Here is a 15,354-nt window from a genome sequence, read left to right as displayed (position 1 = left end):
CATGCATGCCTTCTAATGACTGTGCCAGAGGCCGCAGCCCTACAAGAAGCCACCAAGGCATCAAATCCACAGTGTAAACCATGCTTCCCAACCTGTTCAGTGGCATGCAATAAGTCATGTAATTCCTTATCATCTGCACAGGCAGAAATGGAAGTAAGCTTTTGTTTTAAGACAGACAAGAGAAATTGCTGGTATTTTAGCATATGAAACTGACAGTTTAAAGCCCTAATGGACAAAGTAGCAGAAGTGTACACCTTTTTGCCCCATCTTTCTAAGGATCGAGAATCCTTTTCAGTAGGAATGGGATTTTTGGCAGAAGCGGCCTTAACTCCCTTAGGACCCTGAGAAATGGTTTCAGGGTCAGCAGAAGGGTTCTTGTATAAAAACTGATGGGAATCAGGAACCCTGTAATATCTATCAGGCTTAACAGGAGCAGGAGGAAAAGAGTCAGGTGTTAAGTTAGCCTCCGAAAAGGCATCATCCACAATATCCAAAACAGGAGGAATAGCCAGGGGTCTATGTTGGGGAAGAAGAAGAAAATCCCTCAGTCTTTTCTTGGATTCCGAATACTCCTGTCCTTCCCAGTGGAAATGTTCCCTCATTTCATGCAAAGTTTCCCCAAAGAGAAGTCCTCAGGGGGAGAAGCTGAAGGAATGGATTCTTCAGCATCAGAATCCTCATAAGGAGGGAAAGAATATTCCTGATCAGAAGAAGAAACTGAGGAAACAAAAGCCTGATCAGAGGAATCATAATAAGCATCCTGCCTTGGCCTTTTATCTGGAGGGGGATGTGAACCCCTAATTATAGTAAGTAAATCCTCCGCCATCTTGAGTAACTGCTTCTGTGACTTGGGAGCCGGTTCAGAAGAGGCCTGTGTTGTAGTCTTTGATTTAGAAGGAGTCTTTGCCTTTGTCTTTGCCTTTACTAGTAGCTGAGTAGGCCTGAAAACCCCTTCGGAAGCCGGTACCTGCACAGCGGCTCCGGACCCATCCGAAGGAGCATTGTCCGAAGGTCCTGCAACAGAAATATTTAAAGGCCTGGTTGGCTCCTCATGAAAGTCCGTTTTGGCCGTCGGTTCTGAAATGGCTGATGACAGGGGCTGCAAAAGCGCCTCACTGACGACGGCCGAACCTGAAGCTGGCTCCGCTTGTGTGCTATCATCAGATTTGGACCTCGGAGGCCTGTCTTTATCTTTGCGATGTTTGTGAACTCCGGTAGCCGGGACTGTATCCAACGACATTTTTTAGTTAAAGCGCCTACCGAAGTAATGAAAAGCAAAATCGTACCTTCGCTTAATTGTACGTTGATTGAATCTAGCACAAAACCAACAACTAGCTACGTCGTGGTCAGGGCCTAAGCAAGGAATACAGTAAGAATGAAAATCCTTATGAGGTATTTGCTTCCCACATGAAATACAATTATTAACTTTTTCTGACATCAGAGTGGAGCAAGAAAAAGGTTTCCCCAATGGGGTACTTAGCTTTGAGTGGAGAAGAAAATCTTCGGACCGAAGTATATCAGAAAAATTTGTCAGGAGTCAGCCGACCGGCACTTGCGAACTGCTATCACCGCACGGCAAGAAAGACTGGAGAAGATGGCGTTGGCTGTCAGCTTTGTACTCCTGGCGCTCTGACGTCAGGGAGCATGGTTGAACAGCCAACGCCGGACTCAGACTTTGGGATTCTGGCCGACCGAGGGCTGCCTGCCGGCAGGGGAGAACCTTACAGTCATGACTGCAACAGTGAAACACGATGAACATCTCAGTCTCAGCATTATGCAATGCCTCAGTTGGCTCATCTGGTGCCTGATGCCATTATTCAACACTAAGATGTGGAGAACAAAAAAGATCTCTTCCAATGTGGCACTCCTCTTTGGAGTGACATATTTCTTGATGTTTGGAGGAAAAACAACAAAAAAAGATTATCCTGGTACTCATGATCACATCCCCTAATGTCTTGTGCCTGGGGTGCCTGCCCCCTTTATCCCACCCTAACTACATTTCTGGTATTACAGCTAAGGCTGATGGACAGAAAGAGCAATCAAACAAAGCTAATGACCAATGCTGATGTTTGACAACCTGAGGCTTAGTTACATTAGGAAAGTACACAAGAGTCATAGCTTCCTGCATGGGGGTGGGCTTTGCCCACTGGTAGAAAATGCTCATCTGGTTACCCACCGCATCGGTCAAGCTTGACTAAACTAGCTGTCATGTACTAACCTTTCTTAGACTTTTAAATGTCATTCATGATGAGAAACTTGTCAAAACATTTGTCACAGTTTGACAATTAATACATTAGTATTCTGAGCTGGCTAATCCCATCCATTTACGTTGTCTATTTAAGATGGACAACCAGGAATACTTTTTAAAAATGTGGATTTTTTTAACACTATGGTGTACCACTCTACACATGTGTTAAAGTAAAATGAAATGCAACCCAATATAATATTAAGCCACTGTCTGAATTACAGGACATCTGAATTCCTTTCTCTGTGAACTCAATATAATATTAAGCCACTGTCTGAATTACAGCACATCTGAATTCCTTTCTCTGTGAACTCAATATAATATTAAGCCACTGTCTGAATTACAGCACATCTGAATTCCTTTATCTGTGAACCCAATATAATATTAAGCCACTGTCTGAATTACAGGACATCTGAATTCCTTTCTCTGTAAAATGTTAAATTTAATAACATTTTTTAATAGTGCAAAAATAATGCAAAGACTAGATGTGTGGCCAGCTTCCAAAGCCTTAGGGCACCATTACTGAACCTATGACTAAGACACTTGCATGTTATTCATGTTACAATTTTTAAGGTTATATAGTACTCCTGTGAAAATTATACCTGGAATGCTCAGGTCACCTTCTGTGATTTCCTTCTTCTCAATCTTTTCTTGATAATGCAGCAAGTGAGACCACAAAGCAGATTTGCCCTAAAACACGAATACAGAATTATTATTATTACTATTTACATGAACAGAACTAAACATGCCCAAATGTTCTCATTCATTTTGTTTTAAACAGGCTTCTCCATTGTATCCCATGACATGCATGCATGTTATAAGTGCTATGTGGGCAGTTATACTCAGCATGTGATTCAATGCACCCTGTAAATTTGTGCAGAGTACTCCCAGAATCATTACTTTGTTGTCTTGGCCATCCCCCAGTCTTCTATATAGGTTGCTTATATATCAAAACCTCCATATCTTTCTCCTAAAGAAGGAGAACTGGCATCTGGCTGCTTAAACTTCCTTTTCACACAGCACTGTGGTTCTAAGGTTGCTTATCAAACAGATGCCCCCACTGTTGCAAATGGGAGCTGTACTTCTCTGCCACAAAGTCAGACTTTTTACATGGAAGCCTAACAACCAAGTATCACTCAACAGACGTCCACATCAACTCAGTGTAGTATAAGCCACATTTCAAAAACAGACACTGGCCCATCCACAATGCTTAACATGAATATTAACAGGAGTCATTTTTCAAAACTGCACTTGCAGCCTGTGAAATAAGACTAAGCATAAGGATATGTGTGTGTGTGTGTGTGTGTGTGTGTGTGTGGGGGGGGGGGGGGTCAAAGATTCTTCACAGTAGTTAACCTTGTTTCCTCTTGTGGACATTGTAAATAAAATCCTGCTAGGACATTATCATGGAAGAAAAATACCCAAGATGGCCTGCCTGAGATTGTTCATGAGGAAACAAGAGTCTTGTCCTTAACATGTGCAGGCTCATTAGTAAGCCTGCTGGCCTGGTTACTGCACCAGTGTGTTTAAATTTATAGCAAATCATACTGCAGCCTACTATGGAAGCTGTAAACCAAACAGCAGCCACCTCCTCTACAAGATCAGACACAGAGAAGGTTGAAAGCTTTCCCATCATTTAATACCCAAAAAAGACTGGGGCCTATTTAGGTTAGACAGATAGCTTTGGGACCCAAGTTACAGAGTGGCAGAAAAGAACAACCTCCTGTCCACCTTGTCCAAAGCTTTGAATTCCTTTTTAAGCTGCAGTGTGCTAAGGTGCTGTGTTCTTTAGGAACTACTGTTGACCAAAGGTATCACAAAGAAATGTGCACAACAATACCTATTCAGCATTTCATTCTACTCAATAATGGGTTTACAAAGGGCATCTGATGTCTTTGGAGCGGAAGGGTCTCTGATAAGGAATCTATGCATTGGTGACCAAAGATATTATTCAAGGGCTTCAGTGAGGAATAAATGGGGATGACATGTTAATCCCAAAATAGACATTATAAGCCTTAAGGTTTCTCCTAAGGACATGTCATCTGGTGAGAAGCTGGAGGAAAGGGGACATTGTTTTCTTTCTTACTCTGAGATGAAGACTTCTAGGTCCTTTGACAACTCATACAATGCAGAGAGGGATTTAAACCCCTACCCTATTAGGCTTCAGAATGGGTGTGCTCAGTCACAACTGATGCTGTTTCAGAAGTGCTACAGGCAGGAGTAGAAGTTGGAGATAACAAACAAGTGTTTTTAGATGGACCCACTAATAATGGTGCAGAGACTTGAAAGGATTGCAATGGACATAGTAGTGGCCTCACTACATTCCCTAAATTAAACTTCTTCATAAGGGTGGAATATCTAAAGTTAACACCCTAAAACCAGAATCACTGACCAAAGACAAAGCAGAATGTAGATATCCCTAGTCAGTGTGTCACTGAGCCTTATGGGGAAAGGCTTAAGAGGAGCTCCTTGCCTCATGCATGAGCAATGAGCTCCATATGTGGGACTCTTAAGAGACACTGTCCAGCAGTAGGATTGTCATGACAATGACTTGGCTATTTAACCAGGGCCTGAGCACTTACACCTCAGGTCACACTGCCTGAAATGGGGTAAATTTAATACTAATTAGCTAATTACAATATTTGTATTTGTGCATTAAGATTTCTTCTACAGAAATTTTAATCTGAAATGCACCTCAATGAGGCTACACACACAAGCTTTGTTTCTGTTATTTACCTGCCATCAACGCACTATGTGGTATCTGTCTTAAGTGATTAAATGTCTGCCAGAACTGAAGACACACATCTGCATAAGTGAACAAACATATTTCTTTCAAGATTCTCACTGGTTTGGAATTACAATTCTCAGTGGAATTATAGTTCAACTATAGCCTCCTCAAATTAATTAACTAGAAAGAAAATGAGTATAAAATTGGAAACTTAAATTAGAAATTTCATATATTCCTCACTGCAAGAGGATCAGCTGAGAAGACTTAAGGGGTGCAGTGCTGTGCATTTCTGCATACCACTGTGGAAGAAGCCACAAAGGCACTCAACTTTTACTTTTCACAATGAGGTGAAAAATAATATAGCAGCATTTCGAAATTTAGAGATTACTGTGAGCCCAAAAATAACTTGTCGTTTATTACATACCTGTTCTTTTCAACCACACAAGGTCCTACAGACACTTACATTAATAAGCTGAAGAAAAGAACCAATACTCTACTTGAGAGATTCATTAATAAGAGACAGAATAAACAAATGTATAAGAAACAATGGAGTACGGAGCAGGCTATTAATAGAAACAGACTGGCCTTTGCAAAAGCTGTGGATGTGTGTAGAACTGAAAGAACTAGTACACTTAGAACAATTGACTGTGGAAAAAAAAATCAAATAAAACAAAAGCTGTATAAAAACATGATAATGAGTATTTACTGTTAAAATGAAGGACTCCATATATGAAAATGAGGCTAAACTATATGATGGTGCACTTTAGAAACCTATAAAATCTGTGACTGAATGAACTAACATCAGTAAGTTTGGCCACCATAAAATCTTTTTTTCTTTTTTTTTTCATTAGGGGAATAGTGGAACAATATTATAGTGTCCATGACTAAACAGGTAGCACATTCACCTTTGGTGCTGGAAGATCAGCAGGCTGTGGGTTCTTTTCCCACCCCATGTGATTTGATTAACTATTCCATTACTGATACTGTAGTGCATCATTAGGGGACACTGTACTCCTGAGTGTGTCATCCTTCAGACAGGACATTAAACCATGGTCTTGCCTGCCTGAGGGGGGTGGTAGTTCAGGAAAATGTAAAAGATCCCACCATATTTTTTGAAAAGCATAGGGGTTGCTTTATTTGCATCTTTCATTATTTACACTTCTTAACATTTAAACATTCACATTTATGACATATATCTAGTCATTTCTTTCCATTTTCCCTATACCTTAACATATAAACTACACAAAAAATCAAATTCTCATCATTTCAAAAAAAAAAAAAAATACACAATTTGATTTTTCTAAGCCAACAGCAACTTTTTTAAATTTATTTATGTATCTCTCTTCCTTTCTTACAAGCCTTTCATTTAATTTAGCACATTTTTATTATATAATAATCATTCACATATTTTCTACAATCTCCACTTTTCAAATTCAAATGTTGTTCTTTCTCATATTTTCTATACAAAATCGTATTTATTGTTATATTTTTAAATCCCTCCCATTTACATTTCTGTTTAGAACTTCTCCAAAACTGATAACATTCTTTTTACATTCTAAAAAAAATATATATTTTTTTTGTTTCATTGCACACATTACATTTTCTTTCTACCAGTACTTTATATTTCATATAACTTTTAACTGTTAAGTTAATAAACAAAACTATCCACAGGAAATTCCCTGTTTCATAAAACTTCTCAAAGTGTGGGCTTCTATATTTTATATTTTATAACCTTTTTACACAGATTTATAGGTTCATACGTAAATACTAGGCTAGCTGCTCTTGTGGACCATTTTAAGCCACCTAGTAGACTTTCCTTTTTGTGCTTGAAATTACCTATCACATTTGGTTACAATGGGCTGTACCCATCCCATGGTCGATAATTATATTATTACCCCAACTGGGATCATAACATAGATAATTTCAGGGGACCCATGCATGAGATAAAGCAATCAGGAGCTACTTCTGTCCATTAGTAGTACATGGAGCAATCCTGTGGTAAATTTTCTTTTTCCCATTCATAGATCTAAGTTATGCTTGAAAATGGACAGGGAGATGTTCTACAGCAGCAGTATCCTCTGCTAAAAATACCTGTCCCTCCAAACTGTTCTGGTGATGTTGCAGCAGAAGTTTAGATCCCTTGACCGAATATTTCCGATGCCATTTCATTTGCTGATGTGCAGCAAATCCATCAATAACGGGTTAGAGGATACCTTGTATGCCAGACACAGGTCATCTCTTAGCAATATGTAGGATACAGAGTATAGTGACACGGTTTTTGATTCAGTCATCACAGGACATGTTGTTTAGACTTTTGTATCCTTTTAGTAAGGTATCTCTGGGGTTCTAACTGTTGCACGTATCTCGACAGAAATATGCCAAAGGGTATTATATTTAATGACTGGCCTAATGAGGGCTGAGTAAAGGGGGACCATAACATCCCTAGATCAAGACATAATCCATTTTATACTTGTAATAAAGAAGGACATTCCTACAACAGTAGACTCATGTTGGTCAAAAGTTAGGTCACTGTCCACATATGTTCCCAAAGGCCAAACAACTAGGTCAACTCTTAGGGGCGTATTGTCAATGTGGTAGTTTTCTGGGGTAGATGATTTCCCAAAGGACACGACAATGCATTTTTTGGCATTTAGTTTCAGACCATGGTTTTGACATTTATTTATTTATTTGAAACAAGCCTTCCTGCAGGATAGCTAAATCGTTTTAGGATTCACTGACTGCTCCTAGCTTATAGTCATCTGTAAACGTAGCCAGCCAGAGCCATATCATTGCTGGAGCTTTCCTGTGTCCTGACAGAGTGCTCTTCAAACTATCTGGAGATATACAGAGCTGAGTATATTTTTCTGGCACTTCAGAGTTGTGTACTGGTCATTGTATGACTAATTTTATATCATTGCTGGCTGACTTCAGAGTTGTGCACTGTTATTTTTGCTTCACTGTATAGTTTTTCAGATCTCTGCTGAAGGTGTTGGTTTTCTCATACCCACCCTCTCCATTCCTGTGTTGTTGTATAAATTTGGAGGCTTTTGCAGTTGCCCGCCCCCAATGTAGACTTGATCTGGGACACTCCCCTCAGTCCCATCTCTTTACCTCATTCTACCTAATAGAATCCTTCTGCACTTGTTTTTAGTCATTTTTAATTTAATTGCATTTTTAAACTGTTTGGTCTAACATTGCTACATACTCAAGTGTGCTAGCTTGCACTGCATTTGAATTGTTTTGACTGCTGTTTTAGCTACATATATATATATATACATATATATACATATATATATATATATATATATATATATATATATATATATACACACACACATATATATATATATATATAAATACCTTTCCTGTAACTAGTGTAGTCCAGATTCAGATTTGCTGTATCCAGGACTGTATGTAAGCTTCTGAGCCCCCCCACCAAGCTTTCTGTGTTGGAGGGAAGCCTTCTAGCTTATCAGTGGGAGTGGTAAGCACTAGGTAACCTATCTACCACATAAGGAGTGGTTCTGGCCCAGAAATTGTAGTTATTGGCCATTTGGGCAGTTTTTCCATCTCTCTCAATGTTATGATTTAAAAGCCCACATTTGCACTTGTTTCCCCCTTTCCTGTAACTAGTTTAGTCCAGATACAGATTCTTAGTTTTAGCACTTGAATTTGCTTATTTGTGATCAGCACTTGTTCAGAACTTGTAAGCACTAAATAACCTACTAATTACTACAGCACTCAACCTTCCTCATTACCTAGAGGAAAACAGTTTTGGTACTTACTTTCCTCACTTGCTTAGAGAAAAACAGCTCTTGTACTCACTTTCCTCACTTATCTAGAGGAAAATAGTTTTTTATTCAGGCATGTCCAAGGGTCAGCTCCCAGTGTTCTCTCCTGTCTATCTGATGAATCTGGGCATCTTGGGGCAATGTAGGAATTGCATCATGTACACAGACAACCCTCTCCTCCTATCACCCAACACTACAACCTGTGAGAGATGCACTTATCTAGCCAAACTGGAGGTAAAGTTCTTTCCAATCAAGACTGAGCTTGACAGTCAAGAGGAAAAGGTAAACACTTGCACCACACCACACTCATCACATAGTCTCATTAAATCTACACAACCAAAATCCACACACAGAAACACAAAAACATTTGCGGAGGCTCTCAATAATAATCTGCTCAAGCAACAGAGACCTCCAAAGCAGAAATGCAAGCAACCTCCACCCCCCAACACAACCCAAATGACACATAGCCCGCAGACTCAGTGTGCCACTCAACCACAGCCAATAAGACAAAACAACATACCCAACACATTAGTCATAGGTGACTATAGTCAGGCACACTGATGTCCCACTCAACAGGCTAAACAAGGAGAAGGTTACTGTCAGCTACCTGTCAGGTGCCAGGATCCGCCACATAACCCACGCAATCAGGTCACTCCACAGCAAGTACAACTATGACTCTGTCATTGTCCATGTTGGTGTGAACGACCTGAGATGTACCTCCCTGGACTACATGAAAAGAGACATGAAAGAGCTCTCCGATCTTGTAGCCCAGGCAGGTATGACCCTAGCCCTGAGTAGCATTCTGCCATCACCCAGAATGATGCTGCAGTACAAGGGCAAAATGATTGACCAACAATTGGCTAAGCTTCTGGTGCCATTCTAAAGGGATCCAGTATCTGTCTGCCTGGGATGACATGGTCGACAGACCACGATGCTTTGCCAGAGATGGCCTGCACCTGTCACCCCTGGGATTCTGGATACTGGCTTAGGTTCTTGCCGCCCCTATAGTGCCTTTTTTAGGCAAGGTTCAAATGACAAATTCACCACTGTAACAGGAAAAGGCAAGCAAAAACTGAGGGTGATCCACTCAATGCTAGAAGTCTAAATCTCAAAATGCACTCACTCGAGGCACTCCTTAAAATGGAGAACATCGATATCTCTGCAGTGACTGAGACCTGGTTCAAGGCTCCAGAGAGCACCCCTGCACTACCAGGCTATAACTCATACCACACTTTTTGGCCATGTAACCTGGACCGGAACACCAAAGGCGGAGATGTGTCCATATTCATTAAGGATATCCAAACCTCCAGGCTAGTTGCTCAGCATAATGCAGCCGAGGTTATCCAAGTGCAACTAACTCTGGGCAAAACTGCAATCCAAATTGTAGCTTGCTACAGATCACCCACCATGCCCCAGGATTCCCACATTCTTTTCTTGATGTACTGGAAAATATTAGGGTTCAACCAAACACCCTAATAATGGGCGATTTCAACTACCCCACCATTAACTGGGAAAACTACTTATGTACCAACTCCTTCGCTCAACGCTTTCTGGAATTCATAAACTCCAATGCCCTGGATCAACTTATCTACACCCCCACCAGGGGCAACAATATCCTAGAACTAGTTATTACCAACATGAGTGACCGGTGTTCTACAACTGAAGTCAACGCATCACTGGTCCAATCCGACCATAAGCTAATTACCCTAGATATCCATATCCTGCCCCCAGCCCCCATTAAGGAAACCATGGTAAAATATTTCTCCAAAGCCAACATCATGCTTCTTAAGAAAGAAGTGGTGAACTTCATGACACCTATGCAGATGGACAACACAGTTGCAGCTACTGAATCCTACACAACTGCACTTCATAAGCACTTACATGAATGCATGGATCGTGCTATCCCAAACAGAACCAAGATGCTATCCTCCAAAAAAAGGAAGCCAATCTGGTGGTCCCCTGCCATAAACAAACTGTACAACAGAAGGAAGAAACTGTTGCAAAACAGAGTAAAATCCCATGAGTGGAGAAGCTCCCTGGTCAGCCTCAGTAAGAAGCTGCGATCCCGGATAAAATCCTCCAAAGCTAGTTATGAAAACAAAATCGCCACTGATTCTAAAGACAACCACAAAGCATTCTATAGCTCTGTCAAGAATCTCAATGGTAACACTCACATCTGCTCTGAGTTACAGCACAATGGCACTAAATATAAAGACCCAACTGATATTTGCCAACATCCTGGCAGATAGGTTCAGTGCTAACTTTACCCCCCCCCTCTTACCCCCTAAAGAGCCCATCTCTATACCAGAAGAATGCAAAGTTCCTGTAATCACAGCTGTACAGGTAAAAACCACACTCTCCAAAGCCAAGAACACAGCATCCATGGGACCAGACAACATCTCAGGCTGCGTTCTACACGAACTACAGAACAAACTGGCACCCCACCTAAGTACCATGTTCAATCATAGCCTCAACTCAGGTTTTATGCCTGCTGAATGGCGCACAGCAACAGTTATCCCACTCCACAAGGGGGAAGCCACCACGGACCCCGGGAACTACTGTCCCATTAGCCTGATGAGCCTGGTCTGCAAGGCCATGGAACGTATCATCATGGAACTTATAAACAAAGACATTGGTAATCTCCAAACTCTGGACCCCACCCAGTTTGGGTTTGTAAAAGGCAGATCATGTCTCCTAAACCTGATAGACCAAAGCCGTAGACAAGGGTAAGGTGGTTCACACAACCTATCTAGATCTTGCCAAGGCTTTTGACACCATCCCCCACTCTGGAATTATAGATAAACTCACTACACTAGGTATAAATCCCTATGTCACAAGATGGGTTGCTAACTGGCTCACTGACAGAGCCTACACTGTGAAAGTAGCAGACTCCAAATCCGACTTCAGACCAGTGACAAGTGGAGTACCACAGGGTTCAGTCATGGGTCCTCTCCTATTTGGTATCTACTTCTCTGAAGTACAGGCTAACACAGAAGGTCTTTGGCTAATGAAGTTCGCAGATGACTGCAAACTAGGAGCCATAATCGAAACTCCTAATGATGTGGACATCCTACAAAAGGGCCTCACTGAGACAGATGCCTGGTGTCAAAGCCATGGCCTCAAGCTCAATGCCAAAAAGTGCATTGTCATCCCCTTTGGTAAAAACTCTGTACCTATGAACTACAACATAGGCGGTAGTATACTTAACACTGAAAGTGTGATAAGAGACCTTGGGACACAGGTGGACAGTAGTCTCTCCTTTGATAATCACATCGCCACAGTAGTCAGGAAATCCTTCTACGTGGCACACCTCATCACAAAAGGTTTCTCATCCAGAAAAAAGAGGTAATTGTTCCCCTCTACTCATCACTCATTAGACCCATTATAGAGTACAACACCCCTTTTGGTATGTACCTCCAAGACATCTACAACAACTGGAAAGGCTGCAGAAATACCTCACAAAGAGGATTACCGGTCTCAAACAGATGCCCTACGCAGACCCTCTCAAAACACTCCAGCTTTAATCCCTCGCATATCACCTACTCAGAGGTGATCTCTGCCTAACAAGCAAAGCTATGTCAAACCCAGAGCTGTTGGACATACTCCACTTAAAGAAATCGCAATCCCTCCGAGCTACATGCTCTAGGGACCTAAACCTTGTCACCACAATAAACAGAACATGCCGGAGGGATAGATTCCTGTCCCAGAGACTTCCCATGCTCTGGAATAAACTACCTATCTATATCAAACAAAGCTCCTCATTAGCACTCTTCAAGGAAAATCTTGATGATTGGATGGGAAATAGGAAATTCACCCCGGGGATCACCTCTGTGGCTCTGCTCGACAGTGGCACAGGAAAATAATTTTCTTGGGTGGCAAAAGCCAGGGTACCTTTTTGGTTGGGCTTGTATAGGCCCCAGGGCCGATAGCCTAGTACCTACCTATGAACCTATGAGCCCTTTTGTACTGGCTTTTACTTCAGAAAAGTAGATGCCAGAAAGGAGAGGTCCCAGCACAGAACTATGGGGGACTCCAGTGGTGACTGGTCTCTTTGTGGTGGTAACTTTTGCTATTTTGATTATCTGCAGCCTATCAGCCACTTAGCAATTCAATGGGTGACAGGGGTTTGTTTCAGTTTATTTAGCTTTTCTACTACACCTGAGTGAGAAATTGTGTCAAAAGCTTTGGCTAAGTTAAAGTACGTGTACTGTTTTGCCTTCATGCTTTGCTTTGGTGACCTTGGTTGCGTTTTACAACTTCTTTTAATTCTTTCCAAGGATACACCATATAATATTTCTTCATAATATTTTATACCATCATTTTCTGTTTATATTAATTTCATTAATTTTCACCTTCCATAATTTTATTTTTTCATATTCTTTTCCAGTCTTTTCTTGTTTACCACTTTTCCTTACTTCTTCATTCCTTACATATAACATTTTTCCTCATAACTTACAACCTTCTCTTTCATATTCTGTATTACCCACAAAAAATGCATATATGCTAAGTACATCGTATGATTTTTTGATTCAACCCTCCTCCTTTTTATTGTATATCACCTCCCCTCAGCTTTTTACTGGATTCAGTATTGATCCTCAAATAAAAATATAAATATTTCCAGCATTTTACATCTTCCTTCTCCATTTTAGCTAGGAACATATACACCCCTATATATTCTAGTTTTCCTATTATGCACATATTAACATGTATACTTTTTGTTAAAAGCTACATTAAAACAAATCCACCAAGATATATTTTTTTGTTTCTTCCAACATTTTTACATTGTTGTATCAAATACTCTCCAAATTTCACTCCTAATATACTTATTTACTTCCTAGTATAATATGTTCTACTTACTTTCTTGGTTGCACCAAACCCTTTGACTTTTTTTTTAACTGTAACCTGACTTTATTTAATAATTCCTCCACTCATATCACTACTTCACTTATCCATATCTTATTTTTAGCCACATTCACAAAATCATCTGCGTATGACAGACAAATCATAAATCATTTTCCCATCTCCCACTTAATTTCTTTCATTTTACACAAACATGCATGAATTATTGTGTTCATTACCAGTGTAAACAGACACATACTTTATGACATCCTTGTTTTAACACCTCTCCTAGTTTTTAATCTTTACTTCCAGTTTACCAAAGCTTTTACCCATGACATTTCATAATACATTTTATAACATTTAAAATGTATTCTATCCCACATTGTCTCCAGAATCTTTCATATTGCTTCATGATTAACCTTATCAAATGGGTATGCCACATCACTAGCCTTACTTCCATACTTTCTTTCAAAATCATTTGTTACTTCATTTACTGTTACCATTTCTTTCACCTTAATTCTGAAAATCCCTTCTGCTATAACAACATCCAAAAATTTGAGTCCTTTTTTTATAATCTGCAATTCCCAGTGTTACTGGTCTCTGGTTTTTATATAGTTTAATTCATTTTTCCATATAAACTTAATTACTCTACCACAAATCCCTTTATCTGTTATTCCTTTCTCCATCCTTTCATTTAATATTTTACAGAATAGTAATTTCTTATCATCATTCATCATTTATAATATCCATAACCTAATCCATCCATTCCTGTTGCTGATTCTTCCCTTTCTTCTTTTATTTAATTTCTCTCACGGTACTCTCCTTTTCTACAGAATTCTTAATATTTTCAGATTTTTTTTTTTTTTTACAATTCGCACCTCTTCTTGTACTATGTCTTTTTCATATATTCCACTCCACATTGCCACTATTTCTCTCTGCCTATAACTAATATGTCCTTCTTCACCAAATCTGGATCCATTCTTAATTCTAATATTTTTATCTTGTTCCGCAAAAACAGTGAGACTTCCCCTTTTTCCTTTTAAAAGTCTTTGTTTAAACATATTAACATTTTCTCTATTTTTTTCCTTGTAGGTCTCTATTTCTCTTATGTCATCACATTGTTCTATTTCTTTTACAAGAAAATTATTTTTGATTATAGAATTGGATTGGAAAAGGAAAGCATATAATGAAATCAAAATTTTTTTATTATATGCTTTCCTATTACTTTGCTTCACTCTTTTTTCTACAATCAAAAATATTTTCTTGTATTTGTCTCTTTACAAGCACTCCACCAATATATTCAGTTTTCATAATGTACTCTCGTTGTATACTATTCACATAAAATCTTATGCTCTCTTTACATTTTACATCTCATCTGTCTGGCAATCTATCTAGTCTTTTTATTCCTCTTCCCTTCTTTTATTACTTCTACATCATCTCCTGTTCTAGCCTATATTGCTCTATGATCTGAAAACACAACTATTTCTACCTTACCTATTTATTTCATATCTTCTGAATAGACCACATACTTTACTCCAGTTCTGATACTCCCCCTTTATATGTTTCTTTTTTATTTTTCCTACTTCCTCCATGTCTTATAACTTCTCATTACTTTAATATCGAGTAGTTGTGTAAAATCTTACCATAACCACAGATGTCCTTCTCTTCCATGTTGCAGTACTCATAACCTTTGGTTTAGCCTCCACCAAGCGACCCGAACGTCCGACCAGTATACAAAAGCTTTAGTCACT

At 39.6% G+C, this 15,354-nt stretch overlaps 1 protein-coding gene across 2 annotated transcripts in view; it reads right to left on the bottom strand.

Annotated features, from left to right (window-relative positions):
* The window catches only part of DENND5A (DENN domain containing 5A), a 1,739,423-nt gene that overhangs the window by 425,687 nt on the left and 1,298,382 nt on the right, over window positions 1–15,354 (bottom strand). For both annotated transcript variants that reach the window (XM_044059112.1, XM_044059111.1), the window contains one exon: window positions 2,848–2,935. In XM_044059112.1, coding sequence (XP_043915047.1) covers window positions 2,848–2,935 — 88 coding nt within the window. The remainder of the gene's footprint in view (window positions 1–2,847; window positions 2,936–15,354) is intronic.

Source organism: Protopterus annectens, chromosome 17.part0 (assembly GCF_019279795.1).
Source record: "Protopterus annectens isolate FY-2018-M chromosome 17.part0, PAN1.0, whole genome shotgun sequence".
In the NCBI taxonomy this organism is placed as follows: Eukaryota; Metazoa; Chordata; order Ceratodontiformes; family Protopteridae; genus Protopterus; species Protopterus annectens.
This window is presented reverse-complemented; position numbering and strand designations above follow the sequence as displayed.